This window comes from Anolis sagrei, chromosome 2, assembly GCF_037176765.1.
Source record: "Anolis sagrei isolate rAnoSag1 chromosome 2, rAnoSag1.mat, whole genome shotgun sequence".
NCBI lineage: Eukaryota > Metazoa > Chordata > Lepidosauria > Squamata > Dactyloidae > Anolis > Anolis sagrei.
This window is the reverse complement of record NC_090022.1, coordinates 218,439,403-218,455,160: the sequence shown is the minus strand read 5'-3', so window position 1 is coordinate 218,455,160 and position 15,758 is coordinate 218,439,403. Positions and strand designations below refer to the sequence as shown.

General features: G+C 36.5%; 1 protein-coding gene across 5 annotated transcripts in view; it reads left to right on the top strand.

Annotated features, from left to right (window-relative positions):
• Positions 1-15,758, top strand: part of KDM4C (lysine demethylase 4C) — a 276,898-nt gene that overhangs the window by 252,539 nt on the left and 8,601 nt on the right. For all 5 annotated transcript variants that reach the window (XM_060762302.2, XM_060762301.2, XM_060762305.2 and 2 more), the window contains one exon: positions 11,268-11,387. In XM_060762302.2, the coding sequence (XP_060618285.2) occupies positions 11,268-11,387 (120 nt within the window). The remainder of the gene's footprint in view (positions 1-11,267; positions 11,388-15,758) is intronic.

Here is a 15,758-nt window from a genome sequence, read left to right as displayed (position 1 = left end):
AATACAGCCCATCTCTTCTGTTAATATTGTTAAATTCTTTCAACATGAGCGCAAGAAAGGTACATTTCTAAAATCTGGATACAGCATTTATGTGAAATCTGGATACAGCATTTACACCTTTAAGGAAATATTGCTGCTTCAGTTGTTGCTCTTGCTGAATGAAGTCTGAGTCCTGGAGAGGTCTAGGCAATTGGTTCATTGCCTCATTTGCCTTAATTGTAATTGGTGTTTTCAAGACCAATTTAAAGTGTTGGGTGGGAGAAACGTGGTTTACTGTCCAGGTGCAACATCCTAATGCTGCTTTTGTGGCTTTCATGCTTTCCCCTAGACCTGTGGTTCTCAACCTGGGGTCCCCAGATGTTTTTGGCCTACAAGTCCCAGGAATCCCAGCCAGTTTACCAGCTGTTAGGATTTCTGGGAGTTGAAGGCCAAAAACATCTGGGAACCCCAGGATGAGAACCACTGCCCTAGACCTCTTGAGGCCTTTAAAAAAATATTGGCCAAAAGGTTTGGTTTCCGCTCTCCTGGGAATGATGATAGCCAGTGCTATTATGCTTTTCTAGCTAATTCCAAGGATGCTGTTCCTTTTCTAAACCGGTGCCTACAGCTGTAATGTACTGGATGATGGCAAACAATTTGAAGCTTAATCCAAACAAGACAGAGGTGCTCTTGATCAGTTGAAAGGCAGCTCTGGGAATAGGGATTTAGCCTGTGTTAGATGGGGTTACATTGCCCCTAAAAATGCAGCTTTGCAGTTTGGTGATACTCTTGTATTCAACTCTGACCGTGGAGGCCCAGATTTCAGCACTCCCCAGGACTTCTTTTACATAGTTAAACTGCACCAGTTCTTAGATAAGTTGGATTTGATTGTGATGATGTGTGTTCTGGTTTTATCTTTTTTGATTACTGTAATGTGCTCTATGTGGGACTGCCTTGAAACTTCAGTTGGTGCAAGGGCTGCAGCCAAGTAGTTAAATGGGGCTAGCACATGTCTTTTTTGTTACAATAGTTGCATTGGCTGTGTATCAAGTTTCAGACTCAATTCAAAATGCAAGATTGACCCATGAAACTCTACATTGCTTGTGTCCAGGTTATTTGAAGGACCGTGCCTTATGGCATGAGCCCAGTAAAACTCTTAAGATCATCTGGGAAGCTGTGCTGTTATTAAATAAATTGGGTTTGAATGGAGGTCTAATGTTAATACTTTTTAATATTTGTAATGTTTACTGTTTTAACTTAAAAAGTGTTGAATCTTACACTTACACTTTATTGACTTTGTTTGACTTGGATTGTTGTTGGTTGCCTTGAGTCCCAGTATCTGGAGAAAAGTGGGATATAAATGAACATAGCAACAGCAACTACAGTATACTGTTTTCAGAATTCCAACATGATTTATTCCAAATGTCCTTGTAGTCAGCATATGTTCATGTTCTGTGTGATTTCTAAAATATCCAACATATTTGGATGCATTGGTATTGTTCTACAGAAAGTATCACTTTTCAATTAAAAGCCTATAAGCTGCAGATATCATAAGCAGTTGTTAAAAAAATGCTACATGACCCATGTCTATCAAATCTAAAAAATTCTGACATGGCTACTGATTCCTTCTTTCCTTCCCTCCATCCATACATCCATCCTAAAGTGGATGCTTCCTTGTTAAAAGAACCACAAACATGAATAGAAATATAATGCACCCCCGTTTGATACAGAAAGCCAAACACAGAATTATGCTGACACTAATGTAACTGCATCCTTTTAATAGATAGAGGACTTGAGAGAGCCTTCGGTAAAATGAGAATAGTGCCGATTAAACCCCATCATTCAGTGCTTTAAATTCATCACCAACCATGAAAAAAGGAAGCGGGCCATTTAGAAATGTGACAGCAAAAATACATCATATAGAAGTTTTCTAAAGACTACTTTTGCTTTTCCAAATGCACCTACATTTCACAAAACATCAAAATTATCATCTTTGGCTTTCTTTGTAATGGAGTTGGGCATATATTTTTCACTGTACATTTGAACAAAAAGATGTCAATACGATAACATGAGATGCTATGTAAAAATAAAAGTTTCCCCACCCCTATATACTCCTTTCTTGTAGATTACAGAATAGAACATGTGTGTCCTATGACTGTCTTATATAAAATGTTTGTGAATATATACTTTACAGCAGTGATTCAGCATTATGTCAGGGCTAATTTGATATTTCATGAGAGAATTATATGAATTAAAGAAAACCTCCTTTGAGCTGAGCCACCCATAGAAGAAGCTACCCATTGAATATCGGAATGAGTTACTCTGATTTTGTCTCTCAAGAAAAGAAAATATTGTCAGAGTAAGTGTGAAATGTGTCCCAGTGTTTTACACAGAAAGAAAGGATATGTCAACAAACACAAGACTGGAATTAAAATATTATAAACACATTGTAAGGAGTACATTAAATAACTTTGATTCTGCCAGTATTTAATTTATTAATTTTTTGTAATTTGCCTATTAAAACTATTTTGAATCTTTTGTTTTGAAATGATAAGAAAACATGATTTAAGAAAGAGATTTTTCATTTACTTCTATTCCTATCTTACAAGTTTTATATTTTGTAACAAAAATGATTGATGTGATACTAAGAGAAACATGGCATCAGTTGTTGGAAGCAAAAGCTAAAAAGGGGAAGGGTGTGAGGGGGATGGAGAGTAACTGCTAAGAGGAAAAGACAAAAAAGGAAAGGTCAATAGGAGAAGGTAGGGGATTCCATTCATCAAATAATTTAATGTTTCAAATTATTGGCAAGTTTTGAAAATATTCATCTTAATAGCAGCTATTCTTCCCATAAGGGTAAGATTTATGTTATTCGAATTTTTAAGTTCCCTTTTAATCTCAGCCCATTTTGCTTCATAATTATTTTTTAGAAGCTGGGAATTTTTTTTGCTGTCAATTGGATTCCCAAGTATTTTATTTTGAGGGATATTTGGATTCCTATTTTTTCTCTCAAATTATCTTGACTCTTTTTGGACATATTTTTCATCAGGATCATTGTTTTCTTTTTATTTAATTAAAAACCTGCCAGATTACCAAATTCTTCTATTTCTTCCAACCATTTTGTGATATTGTCTCTAGGTTCTTCAATCAGATCGTCGGCAAACGCTCAAAATTTATAAGTTTGTTTTCCTATATTTGGGCCAAATTAAGGTGTTGTTTTCTCTAAATCCTTTCAAGAGGATTTCCATTTCCATAATAAAAATAGGGGGAGAAAGAGGGCATCCTTGCCTCGTACCTTTGTTTATCTCTATTTCTTTTGAGGTTTGTCCATTCATCCAAATCATGGCTTTTTGCTCATTGTAGATTGCTTTGATTGCGTTAAGAAAATAGTGTCCAATATCTAATTCCTTAAAGATTGCTTTAAAAAAACCTCCCTGTTTAAATTATCAAAGGCCTTTTTGGCATCTACTACTACCAAGGCCAATTCTTTTTGGTGATGGGTCTCGTAATATTCAATTATGTCTAAGATGTTTCTCACATTGTCTTTTAAGTGTCTTTCTGGAAGAAACCCAGTTTGCTCTTCCCCTATCCATTCATTCAGGAAAGTTTTCAGTCTTTCCCCCAAAATATTTGTAAAGATTTTGTAGTCTAAATGTAACAGAGAGATGGGTCTCTAATTCCTGACATGCATTTAATCAGTATTTTTGTGTGTATTAAAGTAATATTTTCTGTTTTCCATGTTTCAGGAATTACCTTATCTGTCATTACCTTATTCATAAGTTCCTTCAGGTATAGTGTAGTCTCCTCCATAATCACTTTGTAGAAAATAGCTTGTGTCTTTCACATCTTCATTATGGATGTGCCACACATCTTGTAGGTCATATTCCTCTTTCAGCTTTGCAAAATTCCTAGGTAATGTGCTAATTTCTTCCCATTTGGCATTTTTGTTTAATTTAGTCTTATCAATTTTACTATTCATTACACCGTCAAAATCTTCCAGAATAATCATATTGTCAAATGCTACATCTTGAATTTTACTTTTCAGATTGGACACAAAATTGGTTTTGGGGTCATTTGGGGCAAATATATTGCACACTAGAATCCTTTGCTCTCCTTGTTTGATTAATATCCCACCATTCTTCCTTCTGAATCTTTAAAGGCTATTTCTGTGGGATAGTGTCTTTTATATAAATTACCACCCCTCTCTTTTTTCCAGGGCAGATGAATAGAATTCTTTGCCTAATCTTTTTTTGTTGTTAAATGAGATACTTGTTTTTGAGAAATATGAGACTCTTGTAGTGCCACTATATCATAGTTTCATTTCCTAATTTTATTAAAGATTTTCTTTCTTTTAGAGGGTGAATTAAAACCATTCATGTTATTTGAATAGAATTTTATTTCTCTTATTAAAGCACTCATTATCTATATTTTCTACTTCATCTGATTCATCTTCATCATCTTCTGGTCTATTCTTGGTGGTCGTTGTTTGTTTTGGGGTCTGAATTTCATTGTCTGGGGAGAAAAAGCGGTGTTTCTTTTTCTTTCCTCCAAATGGTAACTGGTCGGGGGTGTTAGGTTGAAATCTTGTTTGAGTTGTTTGTAGAAATTTAATTAATTATTTTTCTTCAGAGGTCAGCCAATGACTTATAAGTTGCCATTATTCCTTCGAGTTTTTCCCAACAGAATGGATTTTCTAAAACGGTCTTGGTTACTTGAGGGTTAAGGTCCAAATCACTCTCTTTCAGCCACATTTCCTTTTTTCTTTCCTAAATGTTTTTGTGCTTCACAGGTGCAATGATCTGAGATGGGCTACAAGCACTCCCTCTTCTCCATATTGACTTCTCAAAGAAACTCTTTTGTTACATAGACTAATTTGTGTAATTTCTTTGAGAAGTCAATATGGAGAAGAGGGAGTGCTTGTACATTTCTGCCATAGTATTTACTCTCCCAAACCAGCCTTCCCATTTTGATGAATATAAGAGAGGGAGAGGCACACACCCTAATGAGTTCGAACAACCTAATTCACTAAAGCATATTTTAACATTAGGGTTAATTGGAGAGTCTAAATAGTTAGGTGATGTTACTGTCAAATTTAGTGAATTAGTAATGAATTTCTCAACAAGGTAATTCCAGATTGTGGTTCTGCGAGTAGATTAGCAAATGAAATGAAGGGCGCCAAAATATATATTATACGGTATTTCAGAAAGGCCTTTGGATCAATAGGCAACACTCCCACCCGCTCCTGTTTTCCTACAGGCAGCAGTCCTGCCAATCTGCCATTGAACTAGGTGTTTCAAAAATCAGCCATTTGAGTAGTTTGAATCATAGACATATTTGTTCAGTTCTCTCAAACTACATGTCTTCTTTTCATACAACTTGAGAAGATAAATTACATTTGTTACTTCCATGCCTATATGTTTCTATGATAATCTTGTCAATTACAGAGTTATTAATACTAATTGCAGTAGTCATTTTCCATATGAAAACCAAAACTTTGTAAGCATAACTGTGAAAGCTTAATCACTCACACCCAAGTTCCAAGCTAATGCACAGTGAACTAACTTAAGCTGAATGGACAGCTTGCATTTAGTGCATTAAGTGTATGGACTTGCTGACATTTCAATACAATCCTGAGGGATCCTGTTCCTACCTGAGGGAGCTCCAGTTCAGTCACCTTTACAGCTCTGCTACAGGAGCCCTTCTTTCCCCTTAGATTTTAAATCGCATGAGCTGAATATTTGTGACAGTTCCCTCCTTCTCTTGCACCTTTTACTTAATAATGAACTCTTGACAAAACTATCATTAGACAATTTCTGTTACTAGTCTGAGAAGCCCATTGTAGAAAAAAGTTTCATGCAATCACATTTTTGTATAAAAATATAGGGAAAGTGGCATTTCTTAGAATTATTCAAATAGGGACAAGCGAGGAACAATATGTGCAAGAAGCTATATGTACTGGTGTAGTGACTTCCATGTTTTGATTTTTTTAAACTACTTATTTGGATTTGTTTTCTTTGTAACAAACATTTTCTGTTAGAAAACTGTGAAAATATATTAGATAACAGTTTTACTCTTCATGACCTGTAGCCACGTGGCGGGAAAATGCTGTCCAGAATTAAAACACAGCATGTCTTATAATTGTTGCTTAGGATAGGAAAGGGTGTTTTAGTTTGTTTTGTTTTGGTGACGAATGCCTCCAGCAGCACAGGAGATGAGAAGGGGAAACCAAGGTTATTATTAAAAAGAAGTGTTAGTTTATTCCAAGTCTGGTGCATGTTGCAACACTCCTGTAGCAACATTCAAAACTAAATAGCTCTGTTAAATGTAATTTTCCTCTTGTACCAAAATCTTTTGGATGTAAGACAGAAAAGGAGACTTCTGCTAGTGATACCAGCACCAAACCAGGTGAATGGGAAAAGGAGAAAGAAAGAAATCTTTTCAAAAGTTGACCAGATGACCACCTTGGTCTCAATTACAAGATCTCAATATTTACAGTTCAAACTAGAAGTTTAATAGACTTTACTGTGCTATTCATTTCCTATTTCATTGCCTGTTCATCCATTTGTGGGAATCATTCAGGATATTTTAAATATACTTAATGTGATGCTTGCAAATTTGACTTCTTCATTGTTTTTTTCCCCCCAATATGTTTTTATTGCAGACACAGGTAGAATAATATCACAATCCATCACCATTTAAAATACATATCAAATATTATTTTCTCAACCTTACCTATTCCACCTTTATCTCCCACTTGTATCTCTCAGTTTTACACCTCTCTATACTGGGAACAGTATTTTTTTTCATTCAAATACTATTTTAATTGAACAAACGTAGAAGGAGAATTGTTCAATTCTTTATATTTTCCTTTTCCTTTGACTTTATCTATCAATCTTCTCCATTTCAAAACCCAATTATTCTTGATTCTGCCTGATGTATATTTGGTTCTTCTTTCAAAGATGTAGTCCTGGAGCATAAAGTCTGCTAGGTATCCGTACCATATTTTAGCTTCCCACTTTCTGTGGTCTTTCCAACCTAAGGCCACAGTTGTTTCTTCATTGTTTATGTGAGACCCAAGCCATGAATGACTAGATACTTCATTTGATCTTAGTAAGAAGATATGAATATGGAAGTTTAATTGCACTGGCTAAAAACAGAATGATGATGAAAACTCCCCTGCTTTTTCTTCTGTTGTAAAACTTGATGAGCGTGTAAAAATTAGAAATCATTCTTTTTTGACTAAAGTGAACATGTTTCAAGGAGACACTCCTACAATTGTGCAACTATACTTACTTACTTGAAACTATACTATGCCTCAAGATATATACTTACTTGCAACTATACTATGCCTCAACATAGGCAAGTTTTGAGCTGATTTTGTCCATTAGGAGTTTGGGAGGAATTAGCTGAATCACTGAATTTTAGTGGATTTAGGCACTGGTTTCAATGATTTTGAGATTATTTTCATCTGCTCCCAATCTGGGAATATCAGGATATGAACATAATATAAAGACCTGTTGTTCAGTAGGTCTTACTTTCTCCACTCCTACTTTAATTGAACAATATGATGCAAATAAATAATTGACATGCTCAAGCAATTTTGTAAATGTTGTAGTAGTGGAGAACAGGAGGCAGAGGAGCAATCTGTAGGATCAAAAGAAGGTTGGCATAGAGGATGATGTAGGAGAGGGTCTTGGATGACTACCAATGTTTCATAGTGTTATTTTTGAATAATTTCAGAGAGAATTGTTGTGCCCAGGTAAGGAAAGAAAACAGGGACTGGGCATAACTTGAGAGCAACTGATACAGTAGAGAGAAGAGATGCTAAGGAGTAGTTCTAAACTCTGAACCAAAGGGAGAATGAAGGATATGTGGAGAACAAAGAGTACTTAATTATTTAATTTCCCCCATCTCAGGTCACAGGAAACCTGTGTGTGTGTGTGGGGGGGGGGGGGGTTAATCTGGAATAAAAACAGGGTAGGAAATTGAATTGGAAAAAGAGAAAATTCATGAGCGATCACTTCAAATCCTACTGCATAAATGAGGGATATTAGAAATGGTTCATCATGCAATGTCAAATTAGGTACTGAGCCTGCAGTCCTCATTTACAGAAAGTTATTCTGCTGGAGCCAAAATACTACCCTGGAGGAACAGGATTATGAACTCAATGATTATACACATTTTCCTGTTTTTTTTTCTCCTGAGGGAAAATCACAGTACTAGGTTTTAAATGCAGTATTTTATCATATAACCCAGAGGTGGGGACAGGGGTGGGAACCAAACCTTTCATTCCCAGGTCTATCATATCCTCCTCTCTAATTGCCAGTGCAAAAGAAAACCCTGTTCCCTTTGCAGCCAAAATATAGGGATACAAAACAAGCTGAGATTCAAACCTGTTTCCTTACATGTCAACAATACACAATTGTTGTTCAGTTCTAGCAGAACAGCAGACTCTGGGTAGCTCTCTTCCAAACTATCATATCAACCTTCCCATCTAGTTCAACGCCCCACTGCAGCAGAGCAGCCTGTAGAAATGAGCTTAGCAATCATCTGCAAAAAAAGAAAAAAAAGACTTCTAATCTTATCAAGATGAGAATTGATTTTTTTTCATCTTCATATAAGAAACTTCACCTCATGCACATGCAATAGTGATAGTGGGATTGAAAGTACAGCTGTTTGGGCAAGATTGTTACTTCTAGGAAACCTGTGGCTGCATCCACATACACAGCATTACTATCACGGTAATCTAGGGATCTTATTTATTAATTATTTATTTACAACATTTCTACCCTGCCCTTCTCAACCCCTGAAGAGAGACTCAGAGACTACCTTTTCAAGTCATACATATACTTTAGGCTTGCTTGCATGTCCCACTAGAGGGAGCTAGGATTTAATATATGCACAGAATTTGGGCTGATTATAAAAGCTTTAAGAACGATTAACAAATGCTGTTTCTATGAAAGCTGTTTTCCAGCAGTCTGAACAAAGTGACATTTTCCCCACTGAGATTGATGTCATTTTCTGGCAATACATGTATATCATCCTGCAGCACTTAAATGTAAATATTTCATTCCTCTATGTTTCATTGCCCTATTGTGCATGTGTGTCTTCTCTCTGCATTACAAGAATACAGGGTTGTTATTGAAAGCAGTGGGTTAGTGACTATGATCTTCCTTTGTTTTAACTGGGAAAAGCATTCACATTTTTCACCAACTGCCAAAAAACTGAAGCATGGACACATCTGTGCTATTATTTCCTTCTAACATGCACTGATACTTTGGTGTTCTCTTTATTTTCATTTTGAAATTCTGCTAATAGCACTCTGGTGCATTAATTTAAGTACAGGTGTGCTACACTGAGATGTTATGTTGTGAATTCGGCCATATATAATGGCCAAATTCACTACCAGGTTGAATTAAAAGTGGGTTAATGTATACCTCTGTGTAATAGACACTAGAAAATACTACTTGCCACCATATCTTTGTTCGTTTATTAAGTTCTTTGCTTATGGACCACTCCATTCCTCTGTTTTTCTGCTTAGCTGATTCTATTCTGCTATTTGTTCAAAGATGAGAGTGAGAACCTATTGCTGGTAAATATGCTCCACCAAAAGCTTCATTATCAGTATTGATATAATGTTGCCATAACCTCTATTGAGAAGGCTTGTGGTAAATTCCACCCATTTCAAGAATCACTATTCATAACCAACTACACACTTAATTTTTAGGTACCACACTAAGTTCATGTCCTGACCTCAGTCCCATCATGAATCATGTACCTATACCTCAAAGTCTGGGAAACACACCATGTGACTACAGAAATGGACTATACAGTTATGCTATATTGAATGTATCACTCTTTAAGTACTCTAAGTGTTTTATAGTATTTATTTATTTATCATATCAGAAGCGAATTGAGAATGCTGTTGTATAGTATATATATAAAAAACCACAAAGTTAAAAACTTGTCATTATACTAAATTTCCTTTGAATAGAAGCTGGCCACATGGAGTGCCTCTGGTGACATTGTAAGAAGGTCCTTCATTGTGCATGTAGCAGGGCTCAGACTACATTGTAGTTGGTCTGTGGTTTGCTCTTCTCCAAACTCGCATGTTATAGACTCCACTTTGTAGCCCCATTTCTTAAGGTTGGCTCTGTATCTTTAGGTGCCAGAGTGCAGTCTGTTCCACACCTTCCACATACTTATAGTAGTATGTGTGTATTTAGTAAATGTCTGTTCTTTACTTATTGTTTTCTTAATTTATTGCTTTACAAATATTATATTTGCAAATATTGTATTCATTGTTGCTTTTCATCCCAATTTTCTAACTATTTGAAGATAAAGCTTTGTTTTAACTATTTAAAATATAAATCACATCAGCTATGGAAAGATCTGGTCTGAAGACCACATAACAATATTTTATTTTAATCCAAGTCCACAGCAGATGTTGCAAGGCAAGGCATTAATATCTAACCCATATTACTTTGGGACCCAAAAGATTTTTAATGGGATTTGTTATGACTCTCATTCTTGAAATAATTATGAACTTTTAAAAAAATGTACTACAGAGAGAGATTAATAATTTGTTCAATCATAGAATAAAATATTACTCCCAGGTTACCATGTCTCCTTGCATACTCTGAGAATATATCTCTCTATCTGAAGACTCATCATTATCTACATGGCATCAGGGAGCCAAGTTTCCCATACTACTTATGAAGAAGCTGAAATAGTTTTTATTCTGCTAAAGTTTCACTCCACAGGGTAGTAGTTCAAAATATATTCCAATAAATTATCTTTTTAAAAGCTATGAGGACGGAAAATACAAATATTCCATTAAAATCAAATGTATGTGAGTGCTAATTTCATTTCTGAGGAAACATATACACTTTGTGTTATTTACAATTATATGGCATGCATTGATAAATTCTATCATTGAGGTTCTTTAGGAATCTGACACCCATTTTTGAGAGATCTTGTAGTACCTGTGATCCCAAGAGAAAGAAGTGGGTAGCATATGTTTTTGTAGACTTAAGTCTACTTCTGGAGAAATGTATGCTATCAACTTCTTTCTTCCAGTGTACAAGATCTCTTTGCATAATGATCTGTCACTAACTCAGTTATGTCTTTGAATTTTACTCATGTGCTATTAGGAATTTTTTTTTTAGGAGTGGGAAGTGGGAATGCCTTTTCATGATCAACATGTGCAGCAGAACTATTTCTTGGTAGTTCCAGATGTTATTCCTCTACTGACTAAGATATTTCCATTTGTTTTTGTTTTTAAATAGAGCAGAGATTGCCTGAAACTTGGCCCACCTGCAGAGGGAGAGGTTGTTCAAGTGAAGTGGCCGGATGGAAAACTTTACGGTGCAAAATATCTTGGAACCAACATAGCTTACATGTATTGTGTAAGTTTAATTTAGAAACATTTATTTTCTCTCCTATGCTCATTATATGCCAAGGATAATATATGCTAATTGCAAAATTCTTTACCAAGAATAGTTAGTTAACTTCTATGCCAGGAGTAGTTGAACCAACTTGTTCTGTCTTCCAGAAGATGGACCCAAAAGTAGTTGAACTGACTGCCTTTAGAGGTGATGCCACCATTCTTGCTAAAATTATTTAAGCAGAGGCGACACAATCACTTCCTAGATGTTATCTGTATCTAGTTTTGCAGATCCTGCAAGGCTAGATACAGAGGGATTGTCCTAGAGACAATGCTGGACTCTTTAAAACAGGGGTCTTCAAACTAAGGCCCAGGGGCCAGATACGACCCTCCAAGGGCATTTACCCGGGCCTTGCTCAGGTCAACCTATGTCTGAAACAACTTAAAAGCTCACAACAACAACTACAACCCTATCAGCCAAAAGCAGGCCCACACTTCCCATTGAAACACTAGTAAGTTTATATTTGTTAAAATTGTTCTTCATTTTAATTATTGTATTCTTTTAAAGTGTTTTTTTTTTTTGCACTACAAATAAGATATGTGCACTGTGCATAGGGATTCATTCATGTTTTTTTCAAATTATAATCCGGCCCTCCAACAGTTTGAGGGACTGTGACCTGACCCTCTGTTTAAAAAGTTTGTGGACCCCTGCTTTAAAACTAGCATTGTATGTTGTTCAAAGCTATTTCATTCACTACATGTAGTTCTATATGTTTGTATGTAGTAGACAGTGTTTCCCAATGTTATCTCTGCCTTTGACAAGGGGGAAATTCTTTGGCCTTGCAGATAATATCCAAGCCATAAGCCTGATTTACTTAGTGTGAACTCGGGTCTGTTTTTGGGACACAGTTCTGAACCAGTTTACTATCTTCGCTGTAATGTATCAGATCCTATGGTTTCAGATTTTATAGCCTAGGGGTATCTGAATATATTCAAAATCAGGCTTTTTTTTCCTATAGGCCTTCTCCATTATTAGGTTTGTACATCTTTGCTGATATTTATCTTCTAAACTATTTCCTGTCCTAGCATATTTTACATTCTAGACAGTGGCTGAGCTTTCTGGAAGGAAGACCAGAATATTTAGACATCAGACTAGAGTGATCACAGCTTAGGCACAAACTATGTGATAAGTACAAATCTGTAAATGTAACCCACAACTGCATTAGAACTAAAAAAAATTACCCCTGAAGGGGGGGAATCAAAAATTGAAAAGTAGCAATAGAGTTCATGTTTCTATTATTTTTCTGCTCCATCCTACTTCTGCCAGCTTCCCTCACTAAGTATCTTCATGTATGTATGTTTAAAGCCATGTACGTGTGTTTATCTTTAAGTGGCCCTTCAATTTGTGGCAATCTGTTAATTCCAGGGGGTTTTCTTAGGCAAGAAATATTCAGAAGTGATTTTGTTTATTTCCCATTAATGTGGAGACGTCTAAGACTATGTTTTGTTCCCCCTTGCTGCTTCTTTAAGGTTTTTTTCCCTCATACTTTTGGGTTCTTGTATTATTTACCTAGTTCTGTCAGTAACATTTGGGCCATTATTCCAGCATGTGAGTAACTTCTGCCTTTAAAAATACTGTCTTCCTCCCTCATATATTTCAGTCTTTAAGCAGTCTGGGTCAAGGTTGTGAGACTACTAGCAAAAACACTTCCAGCAACTGCTGTAAGATGCAACTCATCACTTGCCAGAAATCTATATTCATGAGATCACACACCATGTGTGTAGAGAGAACCTGGGGCTACATACAATAGAACAACAGAGCACTAATGAGCACACAAGCACACCTCCACTTTGCTCATACAAACAATCAGACTTAACCCAATAGAAACATCTGTGTAGTTTGGGTAAATTCATAAAGCGGCATAGAATGTAGTTACCATATATACTTATATGTAAGTCCACCTCATGAATAAGCTCGTGAAAACACCATAGAACACTATTCAGTACATAAGCAAGTGACCGTTCTTCCAGGTCACATAAAAAACAGCCTTAACCTATAGAGTTTCCATATAGACTCCCCAGGGCTGGAAATATTTAACCCAACCAAGGCATAACTTCCCCTTATGCTGTCTCTTCCACCACACCCATGCAAAACATCCCTATTGGTCTTCCTTGTAACTGAGGTCCTGTTTGCCAAGCTCCAGGAATGAGGGCTGCAGCTATAGAGAGAGCTCACTCCACTTACTTCCTTTTTTTGATTGTGTTCCATTATGCAGGGTGGAAGCTACTAGGGGGCGCTAGACAGAGAAGGATAGTCCATTTTATGGGGGGGGGGGGATTGAAGGAGTTAAACCATTAAACCCTGGTTTCCTGTTATTCCCCCATCCATGTCTCCATTGTTGAAACAACTATTGTTTATGATATGGGAAGGGGGGGGGTTAACCAGTGGAAATGAGGATAATGGTTTCCCTTCAACACCCTCCCCCCCTAAAATTGTTTATCCTTCTCTAGGCCCTCTTTTGGAGTCTGCCTGGATAATGAACAGTTTCCATGATCTGTTGAGTAGGGTGATCAGTAAGGGACTTTCTCTTTTGTAAAATCTCTGGTAATGTAGCCTGTAGGTGGACAGTGTTTGTGATAGAGAACTCAGCTCAGCTGAGCCAAGCATTGCACTATGAAGGGAAAGAAGAGGCTATTAGAGCTCTCTCGTTTAACAGACAGTGTCTGTTTGTGGGGAAGAACATAGCTGAGTGACTGCTCAGTATTCAGTATCAAGAAATGAGAAATCAAGGATTTCTCATTCCTTGTAGAGGCCTGGTTAACCACATGAAAGCACTAGGCCCCTTAGCCATTGTGTTCCAACAGCACTACATGTATGCCTGCAGTGAAAAAGAAAAGTAGAAGCAGAGAAGATAAAAATTTTAAATTCTCATTATTTTTGTTGATTACATACTCTGGGGAGGAAGGAGTAAACCTTGTTAGTATCAGCATTTAAGTATATTTCACGGTGTGAATACTTCATTAGAAAAATGTGTGCATACTTTTAGGCCAGTGAGTCTATTGGACAACATATTTCCTCTTGCTGCCATGTTCTTAAGTTGCCCTTGAACAGATGTGAATTAATGAAGACCTGGTCCTTTTCTCTTAAATATGGTCCTCCCTAGTCATAAAATTACAGTTGGTGGAGAAAATGCATCACAATGTTATTTCTAGTCTTGTGTTATGTAGAGGTAGATATTCCTGAATTGTCTAGTGCAGCTGCTCTGTATTTCATGCAAGGAGTCTAACATATTCATTCTGTAAAGGACAGCACAGAAACACTAGTATGCATCAGCAGATGGCAAATGAAATGTTGGTGCAAGGTCATTCCGGGAGATAATAAGATGAGATTGTGTAATGTTAAGCATTGTTCTTGACGACGGTCTGCATTAAAGGCAGTTTTCCACAGTAAGCATGCATATTATATCAGGAATAAACCTATTTTCTATTCGTAAGAGCAACAGTCAACAAAAAGAGGTTAAGTACCCTTTCTAAGGTTACTTGAAAGATACAGTTATCTGTTTCTTGGTATTGTAGATCCTGTCTTATAATTAGAATCAAATCATGCAAAAAAATGCTAAAAACAGTGGGAAGATAGGATACTCAAAAGCTGGCAGTTTTATCCAGTGTATGCTTATAAACCACAAAACGCCTGTATATTCCACGTCTATATAGAAGAAAATGAGAGATTTCTAAATAGAAGAAATCATTTATGTAACTTATGGTGCCTTATGGTACCTTCACATGACGGGAAGTTACCTGTAGTTCAACTGCTAGTAACAAAGCCCTGATTACCCTTTCTCCCTTGGCAGGATCTGAGTTGCACTGGAGGAAGGTAGGGTGGAAAACAAAGTTGTTGTTTATGTGCCAATTGTGTGAAACCTCTCTTTGACGGTTTTAACAAGCTCAGTATTCCTGGGATACACATTTGTTTAATATTGTCACTGCTAAAAGCAGTGGGGAGACATTTCATAGTAAAGATTATTGTCAGGAAAAGGATTACACCCAGTCTTTTCAAATTCAGCTATCCTATCTCAGAGATCCTTTCTGGGGAAAGGGATTTGTGGCGTTGTACATACTTACTGTTTAATATACAATTTGTTCCTCATAAATCTGCCTGCCTATCTATTGCTAATTAGCTAAGATACAAGTATCTTTGCCGCAACTCTAGTTATGTGTATTCAGTTCTTCCAGAGCTGGAGTAGTACTAAGATGAGACATCCTAATGTGGTATTTTAGGGTTGTGGGCCTAAGGACATTTTGGTTCTTTATGTGAACCAGAAATGGTGTACACATCTGTGTAGTTTGGGTAAATTCATAAAGCTGCAGAGAATATAGTTACCACATATATACA